The 12,720-nt window shown below is 45.2% G+C and overlaps 1 protein-coding gene across 1 annotated transcript; it reads right to left on the bottom strand.

Moving 5' to 3' along the window:
* Positions 1–3,100: 3,100 nt before the first annotated feature.
* On the bottom strand, positions 3,101–12,659 carry NUP62CL (nucleoporin 62kDa C-terminal like). The gene is made up of 12 exons (XM_015408974.1): positions 12,277–12,659; positions 11,494–11,888; positions 10,132–10,233; positions 9,259–9,393; positions 8,700–8,804; positions 7,982–8,084; positions 7,697–7,841; positions 7,347–7,396; positions 6,326–6,460; positions 5,454–5,565; positions 4,363–4,429; positions 3,101–3,298 (listed from the first exon to the last, which is right to left on the bottom strand). The coding sequence occupies exons 1-12, from the start codon at positions 12,573–12,575 to the stop codon at positions 3,207–3,209; spliced, it is 1,740 nt and encodes a 579-aa protein (XP_015264460.1). The 5' UTR covers positions 12,576–12,659; the 3' UTR covers positions 3,101–3,206.
* Positions 12,660–12,720: the final 61 nt, after the last annotated feature.

The raw sequence follows: 12,720 nt of genomic DNA, 5'->3' as shown, positions 1-12,720 counted from the left end.
AGTACCTCCTAGGTGGACGTTGACCTTGCAAGACCTTGTTTTCAAAAGGTGTGGTCAAATTCTTATATGTTTATGACAAGGTTCTCTCCCCACACACACATGTTATTAGCTGACAGCTTTATGAACAAGAATGGGAAGGTAGATGGCACATGAACAGTTCCAAGGGGATGGGTTCAAATCAATGTTTGTTGTATGCCTGCTTGGAAAGTGGACATAAATGCTGCCTGTGGACCTAACAGCAAATGCTGTGAAAATCTCCTATATAAGCTTTCATGAGTAAATGAGACATCTTCCTTTTCAGCATAATTTATAAGAATCTTTGGCAGCTGAGTTACATTCAGAGCATTCTCTATACTGTGTTGGGGAAATCAGCTGGTTTTTTTCATTGGTCATACCTGGCCTTTTCCCTCATTTACAGATAGAAGACAGACTGTTCACAGATCAGATGTTGATCACTTCCTAAACTGACAGGAAGACCTCACTCCGAGTCCCCACTAGTGTGCAGTAAGGAATGGGGCTGTGTTCCGGAAACTAGTAGAAACAGACCAGTAGCATTACTGCAGAGTGACCACTTGGTGGCAGCTTCTGCCTGTTAAATGTAGGTGACATTCATAGCCCTGGCAGTGAAATGTGTTGAATAAGTGCATGTGTATATGCTCTGGACATAAAGTCTATATGGAGGAGCCTGGATCACTTGTAGAGCCTCTTGTGAAAAAGGGCCCTGATCTGCACCTACACTCCAATTTCTACATGAAGTGGGAGAGAAAAAGTCTCTTGAGTCAAATCTACTGTAGCACTAGAAGATGCATGTGCATAACCACCTCTGGTGTGTTGCTGAACAGCTGCCACTCGGATGTAGTGCCATGGCACAGGAGTTGAGCCCTTTTCCTAGTGCCTTTACTAACTTGTCTGCCCCTCAGGGAATAAGCATACAGGCTGTCTGTGTTGTGCCCTCATAGCACTGGGGAGCTGCTGTGAATCTAAGAAAGCAAACTAGGCTTTTAAGCCACAAGAAGTAGGAATCAGTAATGGCATGAAGTTGGCAAGGAGAACAAGCAGCACTGCAATTGGAATAAACCTTCTGAAGTCAGGCAGAGATAGCAGAAGTGGGAGGGGATCTGCTTGTTCATTGTGGAGATGTTTCATTCTTCCCAGCTCACCAGGTTCAGACTATAAACCCTTCCATCCAGCTCCAAGACTATAGACATAAAAGCTAAAAGAACCCTTTTCAAAATATGAAGAGCAAGATGTTCAAAAATATTTTTGGTATGGGGATAGTATGCTCAGTCAGTTAAATAGTAGAGTCAGAACCATTAAAAGTTTGAATGACAAGAATGACAGTTGCCTCTATCTCCTTTCAGACAATGGCAGGGGAGAAAAAAACCTTCTGTTTGTCAAGAAATCTTCTTGGATGTACATACTACCTTATATGCTTCCAAGGTGTGTCTTTTTAACAGCCCGACTGAAAAATCAATACCCAGGCTTATGGCAGCTGAGTAAAGACAAGATACTGCATATAAATTTTGACTCAAATTCTAAGCATCAATAAAGTACACATGTATACCTGGCATTATTCACCTACACACATTAATCTTTACAATCACCTCAGAAGGGAGCCCAGTATTGTGCTTATTTTACAGTTGATAAGAATGAATTAGGCTTGCCAAGGCGAAATATTTAAACTGCAGACTTCCCAATGTCCAGAGGAGGCAAGGAGCTCGCTGGACCCACCAGAGAGCTGCTGCTCTAGGGCAGGAGGAAGGCTGCTACCTGTTCAGGCAGCCATCCCAGAGGCCTGACTCTTTAAAAAAACTGTCATCACAATAGTAGGTCTCATGACCCAGGCCAGCAGAGGGAATGCATGACATGTCAGGCTGCTTTTAAAGGAGATGGGAGGTGACTGATGTGGGTGCAGCGCCAGACTACCCTTCAGCATGGGAGCTGTCATGGGTGGAGAGGAAACCTCCTTCCAATTTTGAGGCCTTCGAGGGTTTCTTACAGCTTGGCACAAGACTCAATCAAGGCTGCAGTCAGACCGTGAATGAGTCAGGTATTAAGCCTGAAGAGCTCTCATCAAGCAGGCATGTGTCTCTCCAAATTCTCAGCCAGAGGATATTTTCCAACATTTGTTACCTTTACTTGGAGATGCTGGGGGGGGGAGAGGTTGGAAAGTGAGTCCCCATGGGTTATGTTCTGGTCCCTGTAGGCTAAACAAGATATTACAGTCTATACACCACAACTAGTACTGGACTGTATTTCTAATCTCATAGGTAGACCACTGTGACAAATAATGAGGAATATTTATGTACCTGGCTCACCCTGAAAGGGCTATTCTTAAAAGAGCTGTCCAGTACCACAGAAGGCATCTGTTAAATATAGAAAAGTTCTCCTACTTGGAAACTTACATTTCCAATGCATGATTCTAATGCAATCATGAAAGCCTTTTCAAAATCATAGAACCAGTTTCACATCAGTTAACACAGGCAGGCTGATTTGTACCAGTACATCCTTCAATTTGCAACGTAATTCCATTTTAGTACATATTTGAGAAAACTCAGATGCCTATTTTCTGTTCTGTGTCCAAGAAACCCCTTTTCTATAAGCTGCTGAAAGACTGGCCCTGAAAGACATAGTGCAGGAAGCAATTCCGCTTCTACAGTGACCAGCACCCCCTTAGTAAGATGCAGAACTGCACTCACATATGAACCTACCATATATAGTCAGGCCTATCAAGCTCCGTTATGCTTCTTTTGGCAGCAGCTCTCTGGGCACCCAGGCAGAGCAAGAGATCTCTCCCACCAATTTCTAATGAAGACCCTTTAACTGGAGATCCCAGGGATTGAATACATGAACCTGCCTTATACTGAATCAGACCACTGGTCTATCAAGGTCAGTATTGTCTACTCTGCTTAGCAGTGTCTCCCCACCTGATCATTTTAACTAGAGATGCTGGGAAATGAACCTAGGAGCCACTACAAGCAAAGCAGATGCGCTGCCACTGGGCCATGACCCCCCCCCCCTGCATGCAACACTTCTTAGGACTGGACACTTAAGAAGGAGTTCTAGATCTTTAAAAAAGACCTTTATTATACCTTACAAAAGGAGGCATCACAACTCAAGCACATATATAACTTGTTCAACATTGCTGTCTGATGCTATCTGATGTATACTCCGAGGAGTGCCACTGGAACGCCACACGGTCAGCTTCAGTCAAATGTAATCCGAAAACTGCGTTCTTGTTCTTTGCGTCGGCTCTCACAAACCTTGGTCACTTCCTCAACCTTCCTCTGCAGCAGGGCTGAATGCAGAACACAAGGACTAGAATCAATGCAAGGCTTGCATATAGTATATATAGTATATACTGAAGTACTACCCTAGGAAAGGGAAAGCTTGAAGAAAAATATCCTCACAGGAAGCGAAACAAAATACACTTGTTCTTGCAACCTAATGGATGGCCAAAGTAGATGTGATCATTTTTAATGAAAGATCCAAGCTCTCCGGACCTGACTTGCTTACCCCTGCAGCTACACAGCAGGTGCATGGGACTCATTTTTAAAAGACTGCAGGAACCCCAATTCTCAGCTCAGGTCCGTGGCATCAGGGGGAGGATGGGCTTCTGTTCCCACCCCCACAGCATTTTCCTGGTGGTGCCCATTGGTCCATTTTGGCACTGCACATGTGGTATTCAGTACAGAGGCCAAATAATGGCTTTAGAAAACCGCATAGGGAAATGCAGAACCTCCCCCACTCCTGGGCTGAACTGAGCCACTGCAGGCCTTTAAAAAGGACTTCCTTGCAGCGCCTGTGTTGCTGTGGGGAAAGCAAGTTGAATTATTTAAGGAATCATGACTGGTTTGGCCCTTACCCTTAGGATCTAGTTTGATGTCACATCAGGGAACTGAAATATACAACACTTGCGAGCAGACAGCCTAGGTGAAGGCTCAAAAGAACAGCCCCCTTCGTGGCCAGCTACACATAAAACTGGCTGAATAAAGGCTGCACTGAACACTCAAAGTCCATCAGGAAGCCTGACAAATTGCTAACAATGAAGAGTTAATTCAGTGTCTGCTGGCACAAGTATCTGATAGACAGCCACATGTCACAGCTCCCAAGCACCCAATGTACTGTAACAGTTTTTGCTTTATGAGCTCATATCTAAGTTGCATCTTCACATCTGTGATGTCTGAGAACTGGCAAGAATAAGCCCGCAATAAATTGCTAGTCGCATCCTAATTCCTGCTCTGCCCTGAAATGATTTTCAAAGATTTGTTCTCTCCCATTCTAGCCTGCTTCACAAGGTTATGCTTAAAAACAATAAATTTTATATAGAGTTTTCTAGAAGCTATAAACAGTGAAATATACCTGAATTCTGATCAATCCATTGGAGAGAGTCCATGTGTGCATTGAGGATTTTACAGATCTGCTGAAGCTATGAAGGTGGGGAGAGAGAGAGATTAGAGGCATCACACCTAGACAGGTTCTTTTGACATCCTGCATAACCCAAGCCAACAACAGCCCATTTAGCAGTTTCTTCCCAAAGTACTGCTGGTCTGAATGCTCTAGACAGGTTCAATCTATGAAAAATACTTTAAAAAATGAAAATTTACAAAGCTATAGAGGGCTAAAAGGAAGCCTTTGCCTACTTGTGGATAGATTCAGACTCTTAACTTACACAGAACCTTGGGAAACCAGATAATAGGAGTAGCCCTTGTAGTGACTGCAGATCCTTCCCTAATTTTAGGAGAAAGCTGGGAAAGGCTCAGCAAATGTTGCATTTGACTGCATTGTTCAGCAGGCAGCACAGGGATTACAAGGCAAGCAACTGGATGAAGGAAACGTGGTATGGAATAAAAAACCCTTTGCAGGGCCCATGATGCTTAGGGCAAATGGAACAGGAATGGGTACGATAATGTGAGAACCCCCAAGCCTGGACTGTGAGGCCAGCAGAGTTCAGAAAAGACACCATAATTTTGACATACAAAAAGTAGTTTTGCCAAAAGCTCAGACAACTGGAGTTCCACACAGTTAATGGTGTCAGGATTTAGGCAGGAGATGGGGAGTACTGCAAGCTCTTGGCATACATCTGAATCCAAATCAGCCCTTTCTCAAGCCATGCTATTGTCAGCCCAAAGGAAGCAGTGAAGCTGCATAGAGGGGTGGGGGTCTCCCACATGAATCAACTACAATAGAAATAGCTTCACAGCTTGTGTCTGTGCACGCAAACACCAAACTCCTGCCTATCAAACTAGCATTATTTGCACCATAACCCATTCCACCCACAAGACCTGGAATTTCTCATTCAATACCTCCCTCCATTCAAATTACAAATAGATTCCTGAGAGTACGGCTTACTGTACAGACCCAGGCAGGATTCTGAGCAGACCTGCTTAAGGTGCCACGAGGAGTCATCTCCAGTAGCCTCACATGCAGAATTTAGCACTGTTTGTACTTACTGGGTCACTGGTGTCAGCAGGGCCCCCAGAAGTATTCAAGTGCTCAATGATGTCCTTCAGATCTTGTGCCATGCGCTTCAGCTGGGCATCAATATTCTCAGCCAGTTTATAACTACAGAATAGGAGAGAGGTGTACAATTAATTGTAAAATACCTGCTAATTCTAGGTCCTAACATTAGAAGAGACAACTGTAGAGACTGAAATGATCAAGAGTTATTTTAACTGGTGACCATGTAAACATCTTCAAAGCCCCTCAAGTAGAACTGGTGCGTATGTGGGAGTGCTGATAACATTGCAAAAAGGCCCTTTCTGGATTTTAAGGTATAACATTCATGTGTACAACCTGTACTAGCTTCAGTTACAGACATGAGAAGGGGCTGAAAATACCCTTAAAATCTTTGCATGGATACTAAGCAGCTCTGATACCAAGAGTTAAACAAAAGGACTTCTAAAGTCACTACTAAGGCACCACTATACAAATTCAGGCTCCTATCAATATCCAAAAAACCCTGTATGAACATACAAAGTTTCACTGTATAGTCCGATCACTGGTTTATTTAGCTTGAGATTGTCCATTGCAACTGGCAGCAGCTCTCAAGTAAAGAAGGGTCTTTCACAACACTTACTGAAGGTGCTGGGAATTGAATTCAAGTAACGTCTGGGTAGATATACACCCACTGAGCACAGCCTCCTCCCAGAATGATTTGAAGGAAAAGCCATTGTTAACTGAAATTCCAGAAGAGCACAAAATGTGCTCTCAGGGTAATTGCCAGGATGCATTTCCCAACCTGAGTCTTATTGTGTGGCCATTTTTATTTTGAGAATTCAGTCTATCACTCCCCTTCACCCATCTGAATCACGCATTAGCTTACGTCTTCTCCCGCTCCTCATCCGCATGCTGCAGGTAAATGGTCCCACTCTGTTCTTTCACAGATTCTTCAAGGGGGATTAATAAATCTTCCAGCTCTTTTTGCTGGGACAAAATAAAGTCTAGTTCTTGGTCCAACCTGTAGAAGAAGAAGAAAAGCTACTTTGCCTGGAAAGCTTGGGAAAACACTGACATACAGAAGGCTGCCTAGGGCTGCTTGGCAATCCGCCTCAGGCAAAAGCCCAGAAAGTATTTAATACTGTCACCCATCCCACAGGGGGAGGAGGAGAGGGAGGGGGAGAGAGGACCTATGAAAGGAACACACACACACTTGCATTGTGATCCGGTTGCACCTGAAGGGAACTCCAGTGCAGAAACGGACATGTCTCTAGTTGGAGTTGGAATCAAACATAACATGCTTGGCTCATTAAAATTTCTATTTATTTTCTTCTCTCTCACACACAATAACATGCCTGGCTAACTGAAATTTCTATTATTGTCTTCTCATCTCACACACACAGATGTATTGAGCACAAGCTCCCAAGCGCTGTATACATCAAAAACAGCACTTGAATGGGGCCACAAGGAATTTGTCTCCATCTGAACACTGAGAGCACCTAACTCTTGCTCCCCTAAGCGATTTCACTGAGAGAGGCTGGCTTTGACAAAGCAGTGAGACAGCAACTGCGCCAACTGGGCAAGACTGGCCTTCTCGTTACATCACTGTCAGGACAGCTGCAGCATCTGAGGAATATATTTTCAACCAGAGAGCTCTGGAATCACATCCTATCAGTTCCATAACTCCTGTTAATTATAGGGAACTGTACTTTTTGAATGTAACAGGAAGACCATTCTAGAAGAGCCAGTCTAGTGAAAACAGCTTTCTTATGGATAGCCCTACTCCTACACACATTGCTTTCTCAGGGACTACACAAAAAAGTGGAAAGGGTAGGCTGGCAAGACATCAACCACCCTCTAGCACAGGCCCATTACAAGCATTTTAAACCACCCTTGGTGGGCCTCACCTCTTCTGATCCAGCTTCACTTTCTCCACTTCTCTGTGCAAAGATGTGATCTGTAAAACAGACATAGGATTCACAGATCCCAAGTTAAGATAATCTCACATGCATAATAAGACCAGCAAAGAGATAAAGTCATTCTGGCAATGGCAACATTTGCTTTAGTGCCAGAGGGTTTAAATAAGGTTGGTTAAAGAAAATGGGAACAGTGGGGACTGACACAGTGGGCTGGTTGTGTTGTTGTGTCATGAGTTTCTAACAGCATGAGCTTAAAGTTTGATTTAATGTTGAGGTGAACAACTTCAGCAATTCTACAAGACCTTGTGAAGGAGCTGGTGAGCAAGATGGCTTCTTACCTTCTCTCCATTCTCAATCAGAGTCCTGTCCCAGGCATTGACTTGGGTGGCCTGCTGCAGGAAGTGTTTTTCCTGGTCCTCCAGTTCCAGGCTCCACTTGTTAATCAAGCTCTCCAGCTGGGCATATGTCATCACTGGAGGAGCTCTACAAAGAAGGTGGAAGGAAGGCAAGGGGGGGGGGAATCCAAGGCAACTCACAATTAAATCCAAATGAGAGAATGTTCTAACCTACACACCAAAAACCCATGGTGTGCCTGCCATATGAAAAACACACTGTGAACTTACGTGGCTGTTGTGGTGGCAACAGCAGATGTGGATGCCACAGTAGCAGTTGTGGCTGGTGGCTTCAGATTTAATGTGAATCCAGCACTGGGAGCAGATGTTGTACCTAGAACGAAAGTTCTTTGAAATCAAGTTGCAGCAGAAATGAGCAAGGCAGGCAGCCAGAGGCCTGGGAACTGGTCCCAGAGAGGGCTACCTCTAATTTTAAGCTCAGCTATGACTGAAGAGAAAGGGGGGGGGGAGGCTTTAAAGGCTTCATTGTTATGAGCAGACCTGAACCTCACTCTCTCACAATACAGTATACTTGTAATGCTTGATACTATTATCTGCCCAGGGATCACACCCTCTTTTTAATTCTTTTAAAACACAAAGGAGGAAAATAACTTTTCATTCTCTTATTCAGGGCATCCATTAAGGTGGGTGGGTAAGAAAATCAACCAATCCTAGATTATAAAGTTATTTTCACACATACACAGCACAGGAATGCAGCAGGAGTTCCCTTGCCTGGGAACCTACATAAGTCCCACTATTAAACATACTGATATTTTTCAGATGGCAGAAGGGTAAACAGCAGCTTTACAGTACCTAGAACAGAGCAGTCTACTTCATAGACTCTGTTAAGCATTATAAATAAAATAAACATAAACATAAGTAAGTAAAGAGGCTAGCAGGGGTCCTGTGTTCTACTTCTATCAACCGTACTTCATTTTGTGATACCCACTGGCTGCTGTAGTGGCTGCTACTGCTGCTGTAGTTGTCATCCCAGAGACTTTAGTGCCAAATCCCACAGTCCCCGCAGTGGGTGTCCCAGATGAAGAAGCACCAACTGCAAAAAGAAGCAAATGACAAAGCCTTCTGAGTCACATGGTTTTGTGTAGTGGTTAAGTGCACGGGCTCTAAACTGGGAGAACCGGGCTTGATTCCCACTCCTCCACTTGCAGCTGCTGGATGACCTTGGGCAAGCCGTAGTTCTGTCAAAGCTGTCCTTGAAACAGCAGTTCTTGAAAGAGCTCTCTCAGCCCCGCCTATCTAACATGGTGTCTGTTGTGGGGAGGGGAAGGAAAAGGAGTTGTAAGCCGCTCTGAGATCCAAGTGAAGGGCGGGGTATAAATCCAATCTCTTCTTCTTCCCTCCTTCTCTTCAACTGCTTCAAAGTTGGATTTTTTTAACAGCCAGATATTTCTGAGGTCAAGGCAGTCCAAGCCCCCAGCTTTCCTCTCAACTCCAGCAGCCAGCAGGACATCAAGAGACTCTTCCCACTAGATGCAATCCCCACTTACGCGAGAGGCTGTTAACAGCAGAGGGAGCTGGAGCTGAGGAGTTTGCTATGGATGCAAAGAGTGTTGGTCCACACAGCCCAAGGAGGGAAGGTGTCGTCGTGGTGGAAGCTGCCGTCGAAGTTGCAGCTGTACCTGCTGAGGGGGGATATATCGTGACTTAAGATTCCACTCTGGAGTAAACTGGGCATGCATACATTTTCACTTCAAGCCAATACAGACGCTTTAACTCTGTGTACTTCCTTACTACTCAGTCCTATTTTTGAGTAATCTGAATGTTTGCAGGCCCTTTTAATTGAAGCACAGTTCTACTGATAAGGCAAATAAGGTACAAAATCTCTGCAGCAGCTCCTTCTAAGGCTAATAACTATTTCTGCCACTACTTCAGCTGCATTATACGAAGTCCTGCACAGAGTACAGAAGCAACAGGTCTTGCAGAAACCTCAGAGAGAAATGCACAAAATAGGTGCAGGAAGAGGTCACAGCTAGATAAAGCAATTGTAATGGAACAGGAGAAGAATAAGTATTAGCAAAAATAAGGAGAAGCCACAAAAGTTTGGGAAAGGACTTACCAGAAAAAATGGTGACAAGATTGAAGGGACAAATTAAAAACAGGCAGGAACTGAGCACAGAAAAAGGTGCAAAGAGCAACTACAGTAGGTCTATTTGCATAGAAGAACTGAACAAGGAAAAAATGAGCAAGGAACGATATCTTAAAACAAGGACCAGAAGTCTGAAGTCAATATAGACAAGTATAGCAAGTAAAGGAAAAAACAAGCTTAGCAAAGGGTTTTGAAGCAATTTCAGAGGTAAGAATGATGGTGACCACATGGACAGCCACTCCACCACCAATACACTTCTCTCTCCAGACCCTACCTCCAAGTTTGGCTCCAAATGACAAGGTGGGACCCTGGCTCAGCGTTCCTGTAGGGGCAGAGGTGGCAGCTGCTGCAGTACCGAGAGGTCCAAAGCCTGAACCTGAAACAAAAAGAAAGTTAAAGAAAAAGTGTTTGTTCATGGAACTTTTAGGCTCATAACCTCCACCCACATACTGGTGTGGCTTTATGGGATGTGTGTGTGTAGAAGAACTCTACATGAGAACATTTGACAATATATGCTGCAGCACTCCACATACACAGCGGTGTTAAAATAACATAGACCTGTTGAAGCTTATAACATGAAAACAGGTCACAACTTTACAGCAGCACACAAAGAAAGTGAGCCTTGGTCACAACTTTACAGCAGCACACAAAGATAAGAAAATGAGCCTTGCTGGATTAGACCAGTGGTCCATCTAGTACAGAACACTGATACACAGTAAACAAACAAAACACTGAGGACCAAGTCTTGTCCCAATGCTGCCTCCCAGAATTGGTATTCAAAGGTCTACTGCCTCTGGATGTAGAAGTTCCCTTCAGTTATCAAGGCTAGTAACCATGGATGGACTTATCTGTTTAATTCCCTTTTCAAGCCATTTTCAACACTTACCATCACCATTGTGAGGCAAAGCACTCTAGTTTCACCAAGGGTCAATGCGAATAACAATGGGTCTGCTTCAACTTACAGGTGTTTGTAATTAACCTATCTGTATCTCTTTCAAGGCCTGATATCAGAGTGCAGTAATTTGTTAAGTGAAAAGGCCTGCACTCAGTACAGAAACTAGATGGGAGGAGGAGTCAAGAGTAAATTGCATCATATCTTGGAAGACTCCAGCAAACGAGTGCTTTGATTGGACGCTGAAGACTGCCTGATGTTAGGGAAAAGAAAACTATAATTGGGCTTCAGATATGAGTGATGCAATGCTAACTTTTAATCCCATGGGACAGATGTATAAACTTCTAGCCTAGTCTCCACTATTTGAATGGTGCAACAGTTATTGCCAGGTACTAAAGTATTAGAAAGCTAGCTTTTATTATGTTTTTTGCTAATTGATTTTAGAGACTGTGCTGCCTAATAATATTCTCAATTTCATCTGTTCAATAAACCTATATGTATTTTTAAAGGTTTGGTCTTCGTGTGTGCATTTAGCCTCAGGGTCCCATGAGTCTGAGCACTGCTTGCTGGGTTTCTTGACAACGATGTCCAGAGAATTCCATAAACTAATTAGCTGTTGAGTAAACAATATCATAGACACAGACACACAAAGTCACAGTTTAGATTACCTAAACCAAAATCCTAAACAGTTATTGCTCTCAAATCACCACTGAAAGGCTTTCCATACCAGGAATGGTCTCTTACCTGCAGGTTGTGTTCCAAGGCTAAAAGCCGTAACAGGTTGTGATGCAGCTGCTGTGGTCGTAGCAGTGCTGACTATGGCTGGGGCAACTCCAAAGGTCAACGCTGTGGCTACTGGTTGCTGTGTTGAGTTCCCAACTGAACCAAGGCTGAAGTTGGGGGTCCCAGACTGGGCTGCTGTTCCACTGCCAAAGCTGAAACCTCCAGTTGTGCCAGGCTGTGTAGCAGCAGTGGTGGAGCCAAACACAAAGCCTGAAGAAGCTGCTGGCTGGCTAGCTGGTACACTAGTTGTTACAGTGCCACCCAGTCCACTACTATTGCCCAGAGCAAAGCCTCCTGTAATCCCAGTAGGTTGTCCTGTTCCAGTGCTGCCCAGGTTCAGCTTGGGTGCATTCCCCCTAAATAGAGAGCAAGAACAAGAGGCTTTCATTAAAGGGGAGGGGGAGCCCTCAAGTCCCCTAATGCTCAGGAATTCACTGTACTGCTTCTTTTACCACCCCTTCCAGGCAGGCTACAGACAAGATTCTTTCACCACCACCACCACCACCTTTCTGTTGCTTTCTACTTGGGGGCTTCCTCAGCCACCGGCACAGCCCATAGGCTGCCCGAAGGCTAGGCTCGCCTCTGAGACGCACATAAGAGATCGGGAGGCGCAAAGGCTGCTAAGGCTCTCGCATTCAAGCACCAGGACCCGTCCTTGCCAAGCATTCCTTCTGCGTCCGACACCTCAGAGAGCGAATGCGGAGGAAGGAGCAGCGACTCTTGGACTCGCGGCTCCCTTCTCACCCGAGCCCGAAGACGCTGCTTGTTGCTGGGGCTGCAGGAGTGGGCGCGCCGAAGCTGAAGCCGGAGCTCTGCGCCGAGGTGGTAGGCGTGGTGAAGGAGAAGAGGGGCGGCGGCTGAGTGCTGGCGGGGGCCGCGGCCGGCGTCCCGAAGGTGAAGCCACCCCCGGAGTTGGCCGATGACGAGGGGGCAGAGGAGGTGAAGGAGAAGCCCGTAGGGCCGGTGGCGGCCGTTGTCTTCGGCGTCCCGAAGCTGAAACCACCGCCAGACGGGGCGGTGCTGCCGAAGCTGAACTGGCTCATGGCACCGGACTCTGCGCGCAGAAAACGATTAAAAAATGTCTCCCTTCGGACCAAACCGAGTTTCGTTTTCAGCCGACGCGCGCTCTGATGACGCAGACACACGCGCCGGAAATGTTGATGGGGAGAGCCGCAACCCTCCGGCTCC

This window comes from Gekko japonicus, unplaced genomic scaffold, assembly GCF_001447785.1.
Source record: "Gekko japonicus isolate JY-2015 unplaced genomic scaffold, Gekko_japonicus_V1.1 scaffold19, whole genome shotgun sequence".
Classification (NCBI taxonomy): domain Eukaryota; kingdom Metazoa; phylum Chordata; class Lepidosauria; order Squamata; family Gekkonidae; genus Gekko; species Gekko japonicus.
This window is presented reverse-complemented; position numbering and strand designations above follow the sequence as displayed.

Excerpts from the sequence above, each read along its gene's own strand:
- NUP62CL (XM_015408974.1), bottom strand. The coding sequence starts at position 12,575 with ATGAGCCAGTTCAGCTTCGGCAGCACCGCCCCGTCTGGCGGTGGTTTC. Across the intron at positions 8,805-9,258 it reads TGCTGTTAACAGCCTCTCGC|TTGGTGCTTCTTCATCTGGG; the intron begins GTAAGTGGGGAT and ends TTCTTTTTGCAG. Across the intron at positions 5,566-6,325 it reads GATGAGGAGCGGGAGAAGAC|TTATAAACTGGCTGAGAATA; the intron begins GTAAGCTAATGC and ends CCTATTCTGTAG.